General features: G+C 43.8%; 1 protein-coding gene across 1 annotated transcript; it reads right to left on the reverse strand.

The window, feature by feature from the left end:
* Window positions 1-10,806: 10,806 nt before the first annotated feature.
* On the reverse strand, window positions 10,807-12,621 carry ASCL1 (achaete-scute family bHLH transcription factor 1). Its single transcript, XM_030214757.1, has 2 exons — window positions 11,939-12,621; window positions 10,807-11,673 (listed from the first exon to the last, which is right to left on the reverse strand). The coding sequence occupies exon 1, from the start codon at window positions 12,520-12,522 to the stop codon at window positions 11,953-11,955; it is 570 nt and encodes a 189-aa protein (XP_030070617.1). The 5' UTR covers window positions 12,523-12,621; the 3' UTR covers window positions 10,807-11,673; window positions 11,939-11,952.
* Between the last annotated feature and the right edge of the window lie 4,723 nt (window positions 12,622-17,344).

A 17,344-nucleotide genomic window follows, 5' to 3' on the forward strand; every position in this document is an offset into this window, starting at 1 on the left:
CCCTTACCCAACATATGCAGTTACTTCAAAGCTGGCTTAAAAGGCTGTGTCCACCTACTTGTTCATGAGGATCTGATACCAATTACATTGTTCAGTTTGCGGCAATCCTAAAGAGAGCCCTCACTGAGGCGGGACATTCCCCATCTTAATTCGAGGCTCATTCTTTTTGGATTGGGGCAGCGGCATCTGATGCCCAACTTGGCCTGCCCGGTCCATCCATTCTAAGCATCGGCAGATGGAAATCCAGTGTGTACATCCGTCTAACAATCAACAACAGCCAGTTTCCCTTTCACTAACATACCTTCTTGCAATGAACCCTCACACTGTCTGGATCATTGGTCACTCCTACATTCGTCATGCAGCCAAGAGAGCAAAAGTGTGCCCCCAGGGATCCCATTTGGGGCTTGCTTCCAACCATGTGTACATTTGCTGGCATGCTTTCAAAGGCATGACCTGGGATCAACATCTGCCCTTCTATCCCAGAACTCTCACCACCAGCAGCCCTGATCTTGCACCTGGGCATTCATGATTTGAATTCCATCTCCTGCAAAACAGCTGATTGCTTGGGCTAGATCAGATCTCTTCGAGCTGTCACTTCTATTGCATGATAGTTACAAATTCTGGTCTGACATCATACCTACATACAGATTGGCCACATTTACTCTCTGGGGCTGTAGCCTCAAGAAAGTAAGCAGGCAGATGTGTGAAACTGCTCCCTAGATGGTTATAAAATATGGCACCATTGGGCCACCCTTTGCATCCCCGGAAATTTTCGCAGGAACCACATCCATCTTTTGGACGCGGCCCAAAATCTGCTCCTAAAAGACTTCAAGAGGCCCATCAAATTTACTTCACAGATTAGATGAAGGGGCCTTAGCCATGGATTTTTGTACTCCATTGATTGAGGGGAGGGGGCCTGAGATAGGTGTTGCTGCCAAGGCCGAGGTGGGAAACTGGAGTACCTGAGCCAATAAAGTGCCATCAAGAGACCAGTGTGGTGAAGCATAGTATTAGCAGAGCAAATTAAATTGCCAATGGATACTATGTTAAATTGCCAATTACTATGGATACTATGCTGAATGGCAACACCCAGAGAGTAAGCACATAAGCACCGCCATACTGGGAAAAGACCAAGGGTCCATCAAGCCCAGCATCCTGTCTCCGACAGCGGCCAATCCAGGCTTCAAGAAACCGGCAACCCCCCCCCCCCCCCCCCCCAAAAAAAAAAAAGATTTTTTTAATAATGTTCAACGGACTTTTCACTCTGGAATCTGTCCAAACCCCCTTTAAACTCCGTAAGGCCAGCTGCTGTCACTACATTCTCCGGCAACGAGTTCCACAGTCCAACTACATGCTGAATAAAGAAAACCTTTCTCCTATTTGTTTTAAATCTACCATATTTTAGCTTCATCTTGTGTCCCCTGGTTCTATTGTTGTTTGAAAGTGTAAACAAATGCTTCACATCTGTCCGCTCTACTCCGCTCATTATCTTGTAGACTTCTATCATATCACCCCTCAGCCACCTTTTCTCCAAGCTGAAGAGCCCTAACCATCTTAGCCTTTCCTCATAGGGGAGTCATCCATCCCATTTATCATTTTCGTCACCCTTCTCTGCACCTTCTCCAATTCCTTAATATCTTTTTTGAGATGCGGCGACCAGAATTGGACACAATATTCGAGGTGCGGTCGCACCGTGGAGCGATACAATGGCATTATAACATCCTTGTGTTTGTTTTCCATCCCTTTCCTAATAATGCTCAACATTCTGTGCGCTTTCTTAGCCACTGCACCACACTGAGCAGAAGTTTTCAACGTCTTATCAACGATGACTCCCAGATCCCTTTCTAGGTCTGTGACTCCTAACGGGGAACCTTGCATGACATAGCTGTAATTCAGGTTCCTCTTACTCACATGCAACACTTTGCACTTGTCAACATTGAACTTCATCTGCCACTTGGAAACCCAATCCCCCAGTCTCGCGAGATCCTCCTGTAATCTTTCACATTTCTCCTGCGACTTGTCGACCCTGAATAACTTTGTGTCATCTGCGAATTTAATTACCTCACTCCCATCTCTAGGTCATTTATAAATATGTTAAAAAGCAGCGGTCCCAGCACAGACCCCTGAGGGACCCCACTAACTACCCTTCTCCATTGAGAATACTGACCATTCAATCCTACTCTCTGCTTCCTATCTTTCAACTAGCTCTTAATCCATAGTAATACCCTACCTCTGATCCCATGACTCTCCAGTTTCCTCTGGAGTCTTTCATGAGGCACTTTGTCAAACGCCTTCTGAAAATCCAGATATACAATATCCATCGGCTCCCCATTGTCCACATGTTTGTTCACCCCCTCAAAAAAATGCAGTAAATTGGTGAGGCAAGACTTCCCTTCACTAAATCCGTGCTGACTTTGTCTCATCAGCCCATGTTTTTGTATGTGCTCTGTAATTTTATTTTTAATAATAGCCTCTACCATTTTGCCCGGTACCGACGTCAGACTCACTGGTCTATAATTTCCCAGATCTCCTCTGGAACCTTTTTTAAAACAGTAAGGCAGGTGGGGAATGAGCTACATAGTTGAGAGAGCCATCACCAATATGTGACCTAGCTGGACTTCATGATGGTGGGTTGTCACACAGCTATAGGGGATGGCATGCCCCAGCTGGCTGATGGTAGAGCAAAAAGCACAGGACATTAAGGGCTATGCAGATGTTTGCTAATAAAGCTGCAGTTTTTTTTTCAGTGGTATAACTAGGGGGTGCCAGGGGAGCGGCCGCTCCCTCAAATGGACTTCTGATGGTGCTGGCGCCTATTTTTTATGCAATCTGTCACATTTAATACACGCGCCGGTACTGTCGGCAGTCTGCTTTCCGTTCTACCCGAGCCTTCAACCTGGCTACGCTTCTGCTGGTTTTGCCCACATTTCAACCAAGTTCATTACCTGTTGTCAATAAAGCTGTTGTCTTGTTTTGCACACATTCTGAATGAAGTTCCTTGTTATTACGTTGGCTGGAAGGTATGGGTATGGTGGGAGACCCAATATGCATGTACATAAGTATTGCCATACTGGGAAAGACCAAAGGTCCATCAAGCCCAGCATCCTGTTTCCAACAGTGGTCAATCCAGGTCACAAATACCTGGCAAGATCCCCAAAAAGTACAAAACATTCTATACTGCTTATCCTAGAAATAGTGGATTTTCCCCATTTAATAATGGTCTATAGACTTTTTCTTTAGGAAGCCGTCCAAACCTTTTTTTAAACTCCACTAAGCTAACCGCCTTTACCACATTTTCTGGCAACGAATTCCAGAGTTTAATTAAACATTAAGTGAAGAAAAATTTTCTCCGATTTGTTTTAAATTTACTACATTGTAGCTTCATCGCATGCCCCCTAGTCCTATTATTTTTGGAAAACGTAAACAGACGCTTCACATCTACCCGTTCCACTCCACTCATTATTTTATAGACCTCTATCATATCTCCCCTCAGCCGCCTTTTCTCCAAGCTGAACAGCCCTAGCAGCTTTAGCCTTTCCTCATAGGGAAGTCATCCCATCCCCTTTGTCATTTTCGTTGCCCTTCTCTGCACCTTTTCTAATTCCACTATATCTTTTTTGAGATACGGCAACCAGAATTGAACACAATATTCGAGGTGCAGTCGCACCATGGTGCGATACAAAGGCATTATAACATCCTCATTTTTGTTTTCCATTCCTTTCCTAATAATACCTAACATTCTATTTGCTTTCTTAGCCGCAGCAGCACACTGAGCAGAAGGTTTCAATGTATCCTCAACAATGACACCTAGGTTCCTTTCTTGGTCTGTGACTCCTATCGTGGAACCTTGCATGACATAGCTATAATTTGGTTTCCTCTTTCCCACATGCATCACTTTTCACTTGCTCACATTAAACGTCATCTGCCATTTAGACACCCACTGGGAGGCTTATTTTCAAAGCACTTAGCCTCCCAAAGTTCCATAGAAACGTATGGAACTTAGCCTCCCAAAGTGCTTTGAAAATATGCCTCTCTCCCAGTCTTGTATGGTCCTCTTGTAATTTTTCACAATCCTCCCGCAATTTAATGACTTTGAATAACTTTGTGTCATCAGCAAATTTAATTACCTCACTAGTTACTCCCATCTCTAGATCATTTATAAATATGTTAAAAAGCAGCGGCCCCAGCACAGACCCCTGGGGAACCCCACTAACTACCCTTCTCCATTGAGAATACTGACCATTTAACCCTACTCTCTGTTTTCTATCTTTTAACCAGTTTTTAATCCACAATAGAACACTACCTCCTATTCCATGACTCTCCAATTTCCTCTGGAGTCTTTCATGAGGTACTTTGTCAAACGCCTTCTGAAAATCCAGATACACAATATCAACCGGCTCCCTTTTATCCACGTTTGTTCACCCCTTCAAAGAAATGTAGTAGATTGGTGAGGCAAGATTTCCCTTCACTAAATCCATGTTGACTAACTTTGTCTCATTAATCCATGCTTTTGAATATGCTCTGTCTACCATTTTGCCTGGCACCGTCAGACTCACTGGTCTATAATTTCCCGGATCTCCTCTGGAACCTTTTTTAAAAATTGGCGTAAGATTGGCCATCCTCCAATCTTCCTGTACCATGCTTGATTTTAAGGATAAATTACATATTGCTAACAATAACTCCGCAAGTTCATTTTTCAGTTGCATCAGTACTCTGGGATGAATACCATCCAGTCCAGGAGATTTGCTACTCTTCAGTTTGGGGAACCGGGTTTGATTCCCACTGCTAACGGTCAGCAGTGGGTTAAGGTCCTGGGAAACCAGGTTCAATTCTCTCTGCAGCTCCGTGTGACCCTGGGCAAGTCACCTAGCCCTCTGTTGCTCCAGGTACAATAAACTTAGATTGTGAGCCCATAGGGGACAGTGCAAGTACCTGAATAATTCTAAGATGTAAACCATTCTGATTTGCTATGCAAGAAGTGATGGTATAGAAAATTAATAAACGATAATGCTACCCCTTCCACCAATTCTATCCACCCTATCACTACGATATAATTTGTATCCCGGTATGACAGTGTCCCACTGGTTATCCTCCTTCCACCAGGTCTCAGAGATGCCTATTATATCTAATTTTTCATTTAGTGCAATATATTCTAACTCTCCCATCTTATTTCTTAGGCTCCTGGCATTCGCATATAGACATTTCAAACTATGTTTGTTGTTCCTATTTACATCATGCTCAGTACTTCACAGTATTAATTTGCAATCTTTTGTCTGTTTTTTATTTTTATTTAAGGACACCTGATCTACTATGGTCTCTTTTGCAACCTCACTATCAGGATACCCTATCTTCACTGTTTTGGTGATATCTTGGAAAGATACCTTATCGCAAACCATGCACTTTTGAGCGACTGTCGGCCTTACCCCCATTTCTAGTTTAAAAGCTGCTCTATCTCCTTTTTAAACGCCAATGCCAGCAGCCTGGTCCCACCCTGGTTAAGGTGGTGCCCATCCTTTCAGAATAGACTCCCCCTTCCCCAGAATGTTGTCCAGTTCCTAACAAATCTAAAACCCTGCTCCCTGCACCATCGTCTTATCCACGCATTGAGACTTCCGGAGCTCTGCCAGTCTCTTGGGCCCTGCGCGTGGAATGAGTAGCATCTCAGAAAATGCTACCCTAGAGGTTCTGGATTTGAACTTCCTACCTAAGAGTCTAAATTTGGCTTCTAGAACGTCTCTCCCACATTTTCCTATGTCATTGGTACCCACATGTACCAAGACAGCCGACTCCTCCCCAGCACATGCTGCCTGCCTATGTTAGTAGTATATACAAATGTTAATCAAGATTTTCATATGCCTTCATGTACAAATAAGTCCCTGCTTGAAGGGGCAGGTATTAAGACAGCGATCTGGCCCTATCAATCCCCAAACCAGGACCCTCCCCGTGCCCAAGGCATTAGAACCTGTTTACTTCCCCGAAGGCTCTATCCCTCTAACCCCCAAGTCAATATTTCCCCCACCATCTGATCTCCCCACCATGAAGACCCTTCCACCTGACCCTCCCTGCAGCAAATAGAATCCTGCAAGACCTTACCCTCCACCCCAATCCTTGCAGTGGTCTTACCAGACTCACTCCTGCTTCTTTGGCTCCAGATTCCAAAATGACACCTGTTACCTCTAGTGGAAATTGTGTGGAACTACAGCTGGAGATCAGGCTTCCAAATAAGGGTATTTTACCCTTATTTGACAGCCTGACCACTAGCATTAATGCCGGAAAATTATACTAGCATCCTTCAATGAAACTCAAGGGAATCAGGGATGGGTGCTCTTGTGGGGGGGGGGGGGGGGCATTTGGCAGTGTTCTTCTTGCCATGGAAGATTGAAGGGTACTTCATGCCAGGGAGGAGGTTGAGTTGGAGGACTGGATGGCTGGGGGGATCTGTTGACTTGGGGGTTGGTGGAATAGGATGCCTTGGGTGAGGATCATCAGGTTCTAAGGCCTTGGGAGGGGGTGATTGATGTCAGAGGGAGACTGGTGCTGCAGGATTAGGTAAGCATGAAGATAGAGAATACTTTTGTTTTATTTATTTTGCCAATAAACAGCGTTTTAAAATCGCCATTCCCTCTGGGCATGAAGAGCCATCAATATGCATTCCTGCATATATTATATGATAGACACTGTCCTGTAAAATACTGTGGAAATTTTCCATGTTCTGTGGATTAGGAATTTGTTAATGGACAGAAAACAGAGGGAAGGGTTATATGGCCATTTTTGTCAATGCAGTAGGGTGACTAGTGGAATGCCACAGGGATCTGTACTGGGACCGGTGCTATTTAACATATTTATAAATGATCTGGAAGCCAGAATGACAAGTGAGGTGATTAACCCCCTTGTTTACTAAGCCATTTACTACCCATCCATCCTTCTATTATGTTCTACTTTATTTCCTACTTTACATAACAAAATTCTGTGTTACCTATTACTATGTAAGCCGCATTGAGCCTGATTTTAGTGGGAAAGTGCGGGATACAAATATAATAAATAAATTAATAAATAAATAAGCCATGGTAGCAGCTGGCGGTGCACTAATGCTGATGCAGCCCATTCATTTTGGGCTATGTCGGCTTTGCTCAATGGCAGCCGCTAGCGCAGCTTTGTAAAGAGGAGGGTAAATTTGCAGATGACATAAAACTATTCAAAGTTGTTAAAAACATATGCAGACTCTTAAAAATTGCAGGAAGACCTTAGGAAATTGGAAGACTGGGCATCCAAATGGCAGATGAAATTTAATATGAACAAATACACATTTATTTTATTTATTTATGTGTTTGTTGCATTTATACCCCACATTTTCCCACCTCTTTGCAGGCTCAATGTGGCTTACATAGTACCGTGAGGTGTTGGCCACCTCCGGTGATGAAACAAATACAGGGTGATGTTGTTACAGAACATTAGAGAATCGAGAGAAGAAGAGTGATATATTGTTCATTGCAGGTTATGGCTTCGTTGTGTTGCTGAGTTGAGTTACTTAAGTTGGATCAGTAGTGTATGGCTTTTCGAACAGATCGGTCTTTAGTGATTTCCTGAAATTGAGGTGATCCTGCGTTGTCTTTATGGCTTTTGGTAATGCGTTCCATAGTTGCGTGCTTATATTGGAGAAGCTGGATCCGTAAATTGATTTGTACTTGAGCCCTTGCAGCTAGGGTAGTGAAGATTTAGGTATGTTCGTGATGTTCTAATTGTGTTTCTGGTTCTTAGGTCTATGAGATCAGCCATATAACTCGGGGCATCGCAATAGATAATCTTGTGGACCAGGGTGCAGATTTTGAAAGTAATACGTTCTTTGATTGGGAGCCAATGCAGTTTTTCTCATAGGGGTTTGGCGCTGTCTGCTAGGGTCCATCTTGGAAGTCAGCACCCAAGAAAAAGATCTAGGTGTCATTGTAGACAATACTTTGAAATCATCTGCCAGGTGTATAGTGACAGCCAAAAAAGCAAATAGGATGCTGGGAATTATTAGGAAAAGGATGGTAAATAAGACCAAAAATGCTATAATGCCTTTGTATCGCTCTATGGTGTGACCTTAGCTTGAGCATTGTTTTCAATTCTAGACACTATTTCACAACAAAGATATTGCGGAATTAGAAAAGGTTCAAAGAAGTGTGACCAAAATTATAAAGGGGATGGAACTCCTCTCATTTGAGGAAAGGTTAAAGAGGTTAGGGCTCTTCAGCTTGGAAAAGAGATGGATGAGGAGAGATATGATTGAGGTCTACAAAATCCTGAGTGATGTAGAACTAGTAGAAGTGAATTGATTTTTTTTTCGTTTTCAAAAAGTACAAAGACTAGGGGGACACTCAATGAAGTTAGATGGAAATACCTTTAAAACAAATAGGAGGAAATATTTTTCACTCATTGAATAGCTAAGCTCTGGAGCTCGTTGCTGGAGGATGTGGTAACAGTGGTTAGTTTATCTGGGTTTAAAAAAGATTTGTGCAAGTTCCTGGAGGAAAAGTCCATAGTCTGCTATTGAGATAGACATGGGAAAGCCACTGCTTACCCTGGGATTGGTAGCATGAAATGTTGCTATTATTTGGGTTTCTGTCAAGTACTTCTGACCTGGATTGGCCACTGTTGGAAACAGGATACTGGGCTAGATGGACCGACCCAGTATAGCTATTCTTACGTTCTTATGTTGTAACCTGGACATCTACAATGCCCTTTTTACGTACAACCTGTCTAGTTGTGCTGTACTCGTTTATTCCCTCTGAAGAGAATTGCAGAATACACTTTTTGTCATTTTGTGTTCCTACTATAGCTGACTTTTTTTATTTGTTTATGAAGTTATAATTGGCCCGTCTTATGAAATCCTAGGCAAGGCATGCTTTCTTCTTTTGTAATTCAAATTTATTTTAAGTCACAATTTTACTGTTAAGAGAGAAAAATCCCCCCCCCCCCCCCCCCCCCCACCACCGAGAATGGTTGTGATAAGATTAGGTCAATTTACAATTTTCAAATAACGCTTGCATGAAAACGGAGAGCTAGATATATTTTTTTCAATTATTATATGGGTTTTTTTAGCTTTGAAAACTTAACACTGCCAGGAGTATAAGTCCCTGATTTATGGAGTTTACAAATGCTAACCGAATACTGCTTGTCAGCCAGCAGTGAATAGCTCTCCCTCCTAACACAAGAAAGGGTTCTGTGTTGCTAAGCGATTAGAGATGTAATGAGATTTACCCCAATCTAGCAATGTCCTTTCCTATTTTAAGTAAAATTGTGTGTTTTTGTGAATTTTGGAGTCTGCCTTTCTACATTGTGAAAAACAAAAGCTTAACTTTGCTTTTAGTTTAATGAGTCTGGATATTTACAATTCAGAAATGAGTGACAGAACACCTGTCTACACAAGGAAGAGAAATGTTGCCTTTGTGGAGAATGAAACATTATCTTAATGTTATATTCATAGCCGTAAATTGTATGGTGCACTTTCATTGCAAAAGCCATATCTGGAATGTTACAAAAAAAGGATAAAAAAAAATTGTAAATGCTCTTAAGAAACAGACAAAGTAATTCAAATAGCTGGATATGTATAGATATATCAGATTAAATCATGTATGCATAATCCCCCCAAAATGTGAAAATTGCAAAGTACAATTTTGAGCAGCATGTTAAAACTGTACCTAGAGTTGGCTTGAAGGTAACGGAATGATGTATAAGTCGATCAAACAGTGGGGAGGAGGAAACTTCAATTCTTCTTTTTAATGTGTGCTGGATCTCCTAAACTCTACGGAAATAAACGGTATTATTAGATGTACAAACAGAGGCCAAGTTCTAAATCTGTAAGCCACGCCGGCTCTCTGCTTCTTTGTTGGGTTTTGTAAGATGCTTTTTTTTGCGCTTTGCTTTCCGCTTGGCTAGACGCACGCAAACTGAATTTGCAAGTGATGCAGGAGGCAAGCAAGTAGCCAGGCAAAAAGAGAACTGTCATTCTGGTCACGTCCCTGCTAACTGACAACAAGCGGCCCAGCCAAAAACCCAGCAATTTCTTTTTGAATCTTGGTAATTGGGTACTTTTACACACAGATCACGCCATTTGACTGCAATAGCAAGCTTGGCTAGATCAATGTCTTCTAATCTGCCACACATGTCTTCTTTCTTAGATATATTTGTTTTCCTCAAAGAAATGAGTGAATTTATGCTTATAACTGGAGCGGTAAAGACAAGCTGATCTGTACCTGGTGCGATTAGAACTCATTTGTTTGTTGTATCCCATGTGACCCATACATGTGCTTCACTGGACATGCAATGGGAGTGCGGATGGGGGGAACTGAATAGAAAAGTCTAGGGTGGAGCGCCCCCTTTGCAAATCTTATTCTTTTCAGATATTCTTGGGGGGGGGAGTGATTTCAGTAAGGACAATGAGATCATTAATCATTCTTTCTCTAGCATTACATTATATACGTTTGCAACACAGAGAGGGAAAACAATTGTAACCCATTTTCGCTTTTCAATGTATCTACCAAGAAGAAAATCTGGGATGAGAATGAATATCAAGTGTAGACATATTGCTTCTCCCAACACACACCTATCTTTTTTGGTATCTAAACTTCTTTGCCAAAACTTCTGTGTGTTGAAAGTATACTTGTAGAAGAAGCCTGTGAAATTATGGAAGTAGGAAACAAGCAAGCCTGTTAAGGTATATATATAAATATATAATATATATATGTAAAAGTTTTATTATGAAACTAGTGCGTATAAAACATGGTTATACAGGGCCTTTGTAAGTTTGTAGTAAAACAATAAGAAAAAGGCAGTGGTAAGTTCTCAAGAGGCAGCACTCAAGAGGCAGCACGGAAACAGGGAAGCCACCAGTCTGCGTTTGGACAATAGCTGCGTAAACTTTGTTCACTTTGAACGTCGTTTAATAACATTATTAATACATTAACAAAAGTTTCTCTAAAGTAAGACACATTGGTGCTAAAGTACATCTGGAGGCATTTCAACCCCACCTTTAAGGAGTGTCCTTTACCAAACCATATACAAAACAATGGCAGTTGCAAGGTAATAGACTAGACGTCTAATATATAGAGGTAATGTGGGCATTACATATTAAAGTATCAAGATATACACATTTTAAAACCATTTGTACAAAATGTCTATAAATCTCTCTCTCTCTCTTATATACAAAAATAGCTTAATATATCCCAAAACTGGTTAGGATAGATACAAATATTTTCTTATAATAAAAAAAAAATTTTCACAAAAGATTGGAAGCATTCTATGATGAAAACGGTAGAAAAAATAGTCAAAGAGGAATCTTAAAGGGTTCTTTGAGTACAGCATAGTTTGAATGGAAACTCCACAGACTGTTAATCGGGGACTCACATTTGTCCATAGACTAATCAAAGTCCGTCTAAAGGACCGGAACTGCGTTTTTCTTGGGGTGTCTTGCACTGTCTTGAAGATCTTGAGAGACAAGCAAGGTTCTTTTTCCTATCAGGATGGGATGATGCTCTGCAGCTTCATCATTTGTGCTCCCCAACAGCTTTTCTGTTCTTCTGGAGTGCAAAGGCAGTGCTTTAGTGTTGGTAGAGAGACATGCAACTCTCCTGTGCTTCATGTTTTTTTTTTTCCTCCAACTAGGCTGGGGCAAGTGCAGGTTTTGCAACAGTCCTGAAATGACAAAAGAGAAGCAAATCAGTATCAACAGCACATATGACTTTCATGCACATTTCTTTTGCACGCGTTCAGATTTCAGCAAAAACGTTTTCATTCGTCTAAGTTGACCTGTAATCAAGAAAAGCATCACGCGTCCTCGTAAGATTCCACAGTACACTACAAAGCCACGTGAAACGCGGTGACTGACAGCCCGCGCCTCATATGGTTAAAAAGGGGCTCTTCCTAGATTTCCAAGAAAAGAGCAAGCAACCCAACTCACCTGCTTCCGAAGTCTCAGAACCAATTGGTGAAATCTAGCAGCTCTTGCTCTTCCGGACTCAGAGGGTCGTACGAGCCTTCATCCGAAGAATAGGAAGAGACAGGTGACCCTGCCATTGAGTTCATGTCATTGCAGTAATTGGAAGAAATAGCCGGCGAAAGGACCCCGGCCTGGAAAGCAGCGCTAACAGCATCGTGCTCGTCCAGTAGCTGCTGCAACGCTCGGATGTACTCAACAGCCGATCGTAAAGTCTCCACTTTGCTCATCTTTTTGTTGGCAGCTCCATTGGGGACGTGCTCTCTGAGCGTGGCAAAGCCCAGGTTCACCAGCTTCACCCGATTCCTTTCACGCTCGTTTCTCCTGGCCACCGCCGCAGGCTGCTGCTGGGGGAGGCTGTAGCCAAAGCCCGCGAAGTTGAGCCTCCTTTTGCAGCGCATCAGCTCGGGCGAGGACGACCGCTGCCTCTTGACTTGCTTCGGCGCTGACTTGTGGCTGGAGGGCTGGCTGTCAGCCGGGCTCAACTGCAGGCTCTGAGCGAAAAAGCAGGCTGGCTGCAAGAACTGCTGGCTGGCGTCGCTTTCCATCTTGGCAAAGTCACTTGGAGAATCTAACAAGAAAACGGAGAGGAGCCGGGAGAAAGTTGAACGTCCCCCCCTCTCCCTCCCCCCCCCTTTCTCGGGAGACTCGTGGCGCTCGCGTGTTGGGTGTCTTGCAAGCAGGCGATCGTCCCCTCTCCCCTTGCGCCTTCCACGTTCCCTGGCTAAAGTGAGTGCCGGGGTCGGGGGAGTGCTGCCGCCTTTTCAATGGACACAAGCCCCACGCGCTCGCCGTGGCCCCGCCCCCTCTCGCGGGGCTCCATTCACTCGGTTTGTTGTTGCAGTGCGTACGCCTGGCGCGTGCCGCTCCATGCGCTGAATAAACAACGCCAGACAGAGGGAGCGCGCAGAGAGAGAGAAATGTCCCTGCTGCAAGCGCACAGCCCAAACCACCTCAAAGCCCTCTTTTGCAGCCAGCTATAGGGGGAACAACGTATTTCAAAAGTGCAGACAGTTTTCTTAGCATAAATGCATGCAAGGATGGGAGTTGCAAGCGCACGGGTTTCTTTTTACACCGTGGTTGCCTCTGCTCTCCGCAGAGCTCGGGAAAGTCAAGACCGACTCATGCTGCTGCTCTCCAAACTGGTGCTGTTCTTTCAGTACTAGAGAGGCAGGTGGGTGGGGGAGCTGGGTGGGCAATGACGAGGCTAAAGGAAATCAAGCGATTCAGACCCTGAAAGGTAGGCAGGTGGGTTCCCCCCCCCCCCCCCCCCCCAATATACCAAGCTAGAGATGATGCTGATCGTGGAGATTTTGGAGGGCTGGGTATGGTGATCAAGAGGGAAGAAGACGGTAGCAGTGAGATCTACATTCTTCTCTCTTTCAGTATTGTACCTTCTTGCTAGTTTTACAGAATGAGATGCATTAGACCACACACTGAAAGGCCATTTCCTCAAACACCTGTGACAAGATTTGAAAGCTCTTATGTTCGTTTAGAGAAAGGGGACGGGGATGTCTCTCAATCATTTAGAGTAAACTCGTGCTTTTTTTTCAGTAATAACAAGGCGAGTTTAATTCGAGTACCTTTGGGTATATGTCTCTGTTCCTGAAGGACTTATTAAGGGTAAAACTGTAAAATGTTTTCCAAGAAAGGGGAGTTTTGGCATTGAAGAACTGACAGCTCTCAAGGTGTTATTTTACCAAATCCTGACGTCCTCGCCCCAATAGTCCCCTCTTCTTTCATTGCATTCTTCAGTTCTTTATGTCAGGAGTAAAACCGGAGTAGCAGTAGAGGGTTCAAGTTCAGTGTAGTTCAGAGCAAAGAACAACCCAAAATTGAACATTGGTCAAGGAGATTTCCATTTTTAATATCCTTTTCGAAGCTGAAATGCAATGCACAGACCTGGAGAAGAAAGTCAACGGGTTTCCCAAACAGGAAAGAGCACTGAGTCCAAGAATACAAAACTATGTTTTCCCACAGTAATACATGCAATTGGACAAATGCATCCCGTGCATAACAAGTCCCTACTGTTTTGTTAAGATGCATTTTATGGAAAGGCGTTCAGTTCTACCCTTCAACCCTGAAAGTAAGTGCTCTGGCAAACTGCAAATCCTTTGCACGCGTGATCAGGAAATACAATTTCTGACGTGCCAAGGAAAAGCCGATATCAACATCCCTTATCTGGTTAGTTACACAGGATAATTCATCTCACCTGCTGCCTTTATATCACAGACCAACTTTTTGACAATGTCTCTGATAACGACACGTTTCTCCTTAAAATCACCAGTGATCGGACGAATCACCAGCTGCATCCGGTTTATTAAAGGAAAAGTTCTCTCCTTCTGTTTACCCTGTAAAAGTTATTGACAAATATTAGGGAACAGAAGCGATAGCAAAGTGTCCCCTTTGTCTCGGTTTGCAGCCAATGACTCACAAAGAGAAGGGAAAAAAAGAGTAAAAGACACATGAGCTGCACAGTAAGTAAAATGTTTATGAATGGCTCATTATGGGGGTCCCGTCCTGAAAGAGTTGTACTGAGTAATGGGGTGTCTTCAAAAGGGCATTGTGCTCTCTGTTCCCTCATGGGGGCAGTGCAGAGAAGACCAGTTATAACAATCAGTTAAAAAAAAAAACCCAGACACAAATTTAAAACAAAAAGTTCAATCAGTATCAGTGGCGATTAACTTGTGGACCTGGAAAATTAGTCCTTGTGTACCCCTTTGTCACTTTAACGATACAGTTAGCAAATAAAAGTCATGATCAGAAGTGGAGAAAATTAGCCTGCAGCTTTTTGTTTATTAATAACAACAGTTATAAACTGATAACATTAACACAATAAAACCCATCACCCAAGCTACTTTGGTATAAGGAAAACATAACCGCCTCACCATAACAGCTGAGGTACCAGGAAGTGGCATGGATCTCCATGGCACCTATTTTATTGGTGCCTCTCCCTGCTAGCCACCAATCAAATCTCGCTGGCCCAACGGGAACTCAGTTTTCAAACTGGGCTGACCAACCAGGTAGAAGCCCACAGAACCCCCCCCCCCCCACACACACACTTGAATCTGGATCCTTCCTTTGCCTACCCTGAGTCCTCTTCCCCCCACCCCCAACTAGCCTCTGCCCAACCAGCTCTAGGATCCCATGACCCACACAACCCAAGGGGTCACGCTTCCATGTCCAGCCCACAGTTTTAAACTTGTCCATCAAGACTAGTTTTCAGACTGAAACGTTTTGCCAGGTCGCTCCAGCTCGCCGACCTGGGAATGTTTTGGAACTATTTCTTTTACCCAGCTGGAGTGGAAGGTGAAGCTCTGACCTAGTACTCTTTTGATTTCCCACCCTATTGGTCACTAGGGATGTGCACAATAGAGGAAGGCAGAAACTGAGACCTTCGCTTCCCCCTCCCCCTCCATCCCTTCTCCCGCTTGCCTTTTCTTGCAGTTTTCTTTTCAATAACACACCTGCAACCAAGGTTTATCTTCCAAAAGTGGAATATATTATAAAGGCCGCAGCAATACAAAAGTACATTTTCTTTTCAAACTTAACAACAATTTAACCATGTCTATCTAATACAACATCTTTTATCTTAATCAATCATCCTATGCTACCTTTGTCTATATAAAACCAAATTTCAATCATTCCCATCCCTGGGGGCCATGCTTAAGCACCACTACTGTTTAAAGTTTCAGTCACTGCCGCTTTACTGCTCTGTGGGCTTTCCAAAATGGCGGCGCCCATGTGTAACCCAAGATGGCGATGCCCTGAGGTTTGTAATCATGTTCCAAGATGGCGACGCTCATTCCTAATAGGCACATGGTTACCCAAAGATGGTGGTGACCCTTGGAATACATACATGTACTACAACCTGCCATAACCGACGCACATACCACTGTCCCGAATCCCTCATCGGCACCTCATTCTCCGCAATGCATCAGGAGCATATTACTGCTGCACTTTTCCGTCCCATACTCTTAAGACGTAAAGACTCCAATTCTTGACTCGCCCTTTAAAACTATACCACTGGTAACTGCCTGACCCTTTAAAACTACCACCACTGGTAACCACTCCCCACCCGCAGCACTCTCTCATAATTAAACCCTCCTGATATGACACAGCATCAGAAGGGGCTTATCAGCTGATTCCTAGAGTTTTCAGGACCATAGTGAAACTTGGCAGCCGCTATTAAAGACACCATCAGATCTGCGGCAGCTGGAGTTCACTAGTGCCCACGCCGGAAGCTACGGGGCTATTTTGCACCATGGGTGGCCATTTGTATGGTAGTGCCCACTTCTGTAAGCCGCACGCAGGTGGAGCTGAGAGAAGCTGGAGCTATCTGACTCGCAGCTCACACTGAGTTCACCACTCACACCAGGAGAGCAGCTGGGGATATGGTGAGCCTTTCAGTGAATGCACCTGTTTCAATTGTTTGTGCTGGGAGCTGTCGGAGCTTGAATGCTACTCACCTTAACTGAGTCTCATGCCAGGTCAGGAGCTTTTGCTGCTCATGCCGGGAGTCACCTCCAGAATGGCGTGAAAGCCCTGTCTTTGCTTTTTTCCTTCTCTTTGGCCCAACCTCCCTTCTACCTAATAGGTACGGTAGACGTGAATCATTTGTTTACTCTTTCCAAAAATACTAGGACTAGGGGTCACGTGATGAAGCTACAAAGTAGTAAATTTAAAATGAATCAGAGAAAATGTTTCTTCATTCAACGTGTAATTAAAGTCTGGAATTTGTTGCCAGAACTGTGGTAAAGGTGGTTAGCGGGGTTTAAAAAAGGTTTGGACAGCTTCCTAAAGGAAAAGTCCGTAGACCATTATTAAAATGACTTGAGGAAAATCCACTGCTCATTTCTGGGATAAGCAGCATAAAATGTATTGAACTTTTTAGGGATCTTTCCACGTATTTGTGACCTGGATTGGCCACTGTTGAAACCAGGACCCTGGGCTTGATGGACCTTTGGTCTGTCCCAGTGTGGCAGTACTTATGTACTTATGTACCTGCTTCTACCTGTCTGGCGCTGCCCCCCTCCATTGTGCAGCCCTGCACTAATTTCTTGACCTGCTTCTTTCCTTGGAAATGATACAGGAAATGTCAACTACATATCCTATGCTGTTTCATGTCATATTGTCAAATCAAAATGAGCAGAGAAAACACTAATTTTGGAGGGTTTTTCATGTGCTATCAATAGCACATGGTCTTCTGAAAAAAGTACACACTTTCAGAGTAGTGCACATCAGGGACGTAGCCAGACTTCAGCGGGATGGGGGTCCAGAGCCCGAGGTGAGGGGGCACATTTTAGCTCCCCCCCCCCTCCGGCGCTGCCAACCCCCCCCCCCCCACTTTTGACCCCCCCCCCCCCCGGC

This window comes from Microcaecilia unicolor, chromosome 9, assembly GCF_901765095.1.
Source record: "Microcaecilia unicolor chromosome 9, aMicUni1.1, whole genome shotgun sequence".
NCBI lineage: Eukaryota > Metazoa > Chordata > Amphibia > Gymnophiona > Siphonopidae > Microcaecilia > Microcaecilia unicolor.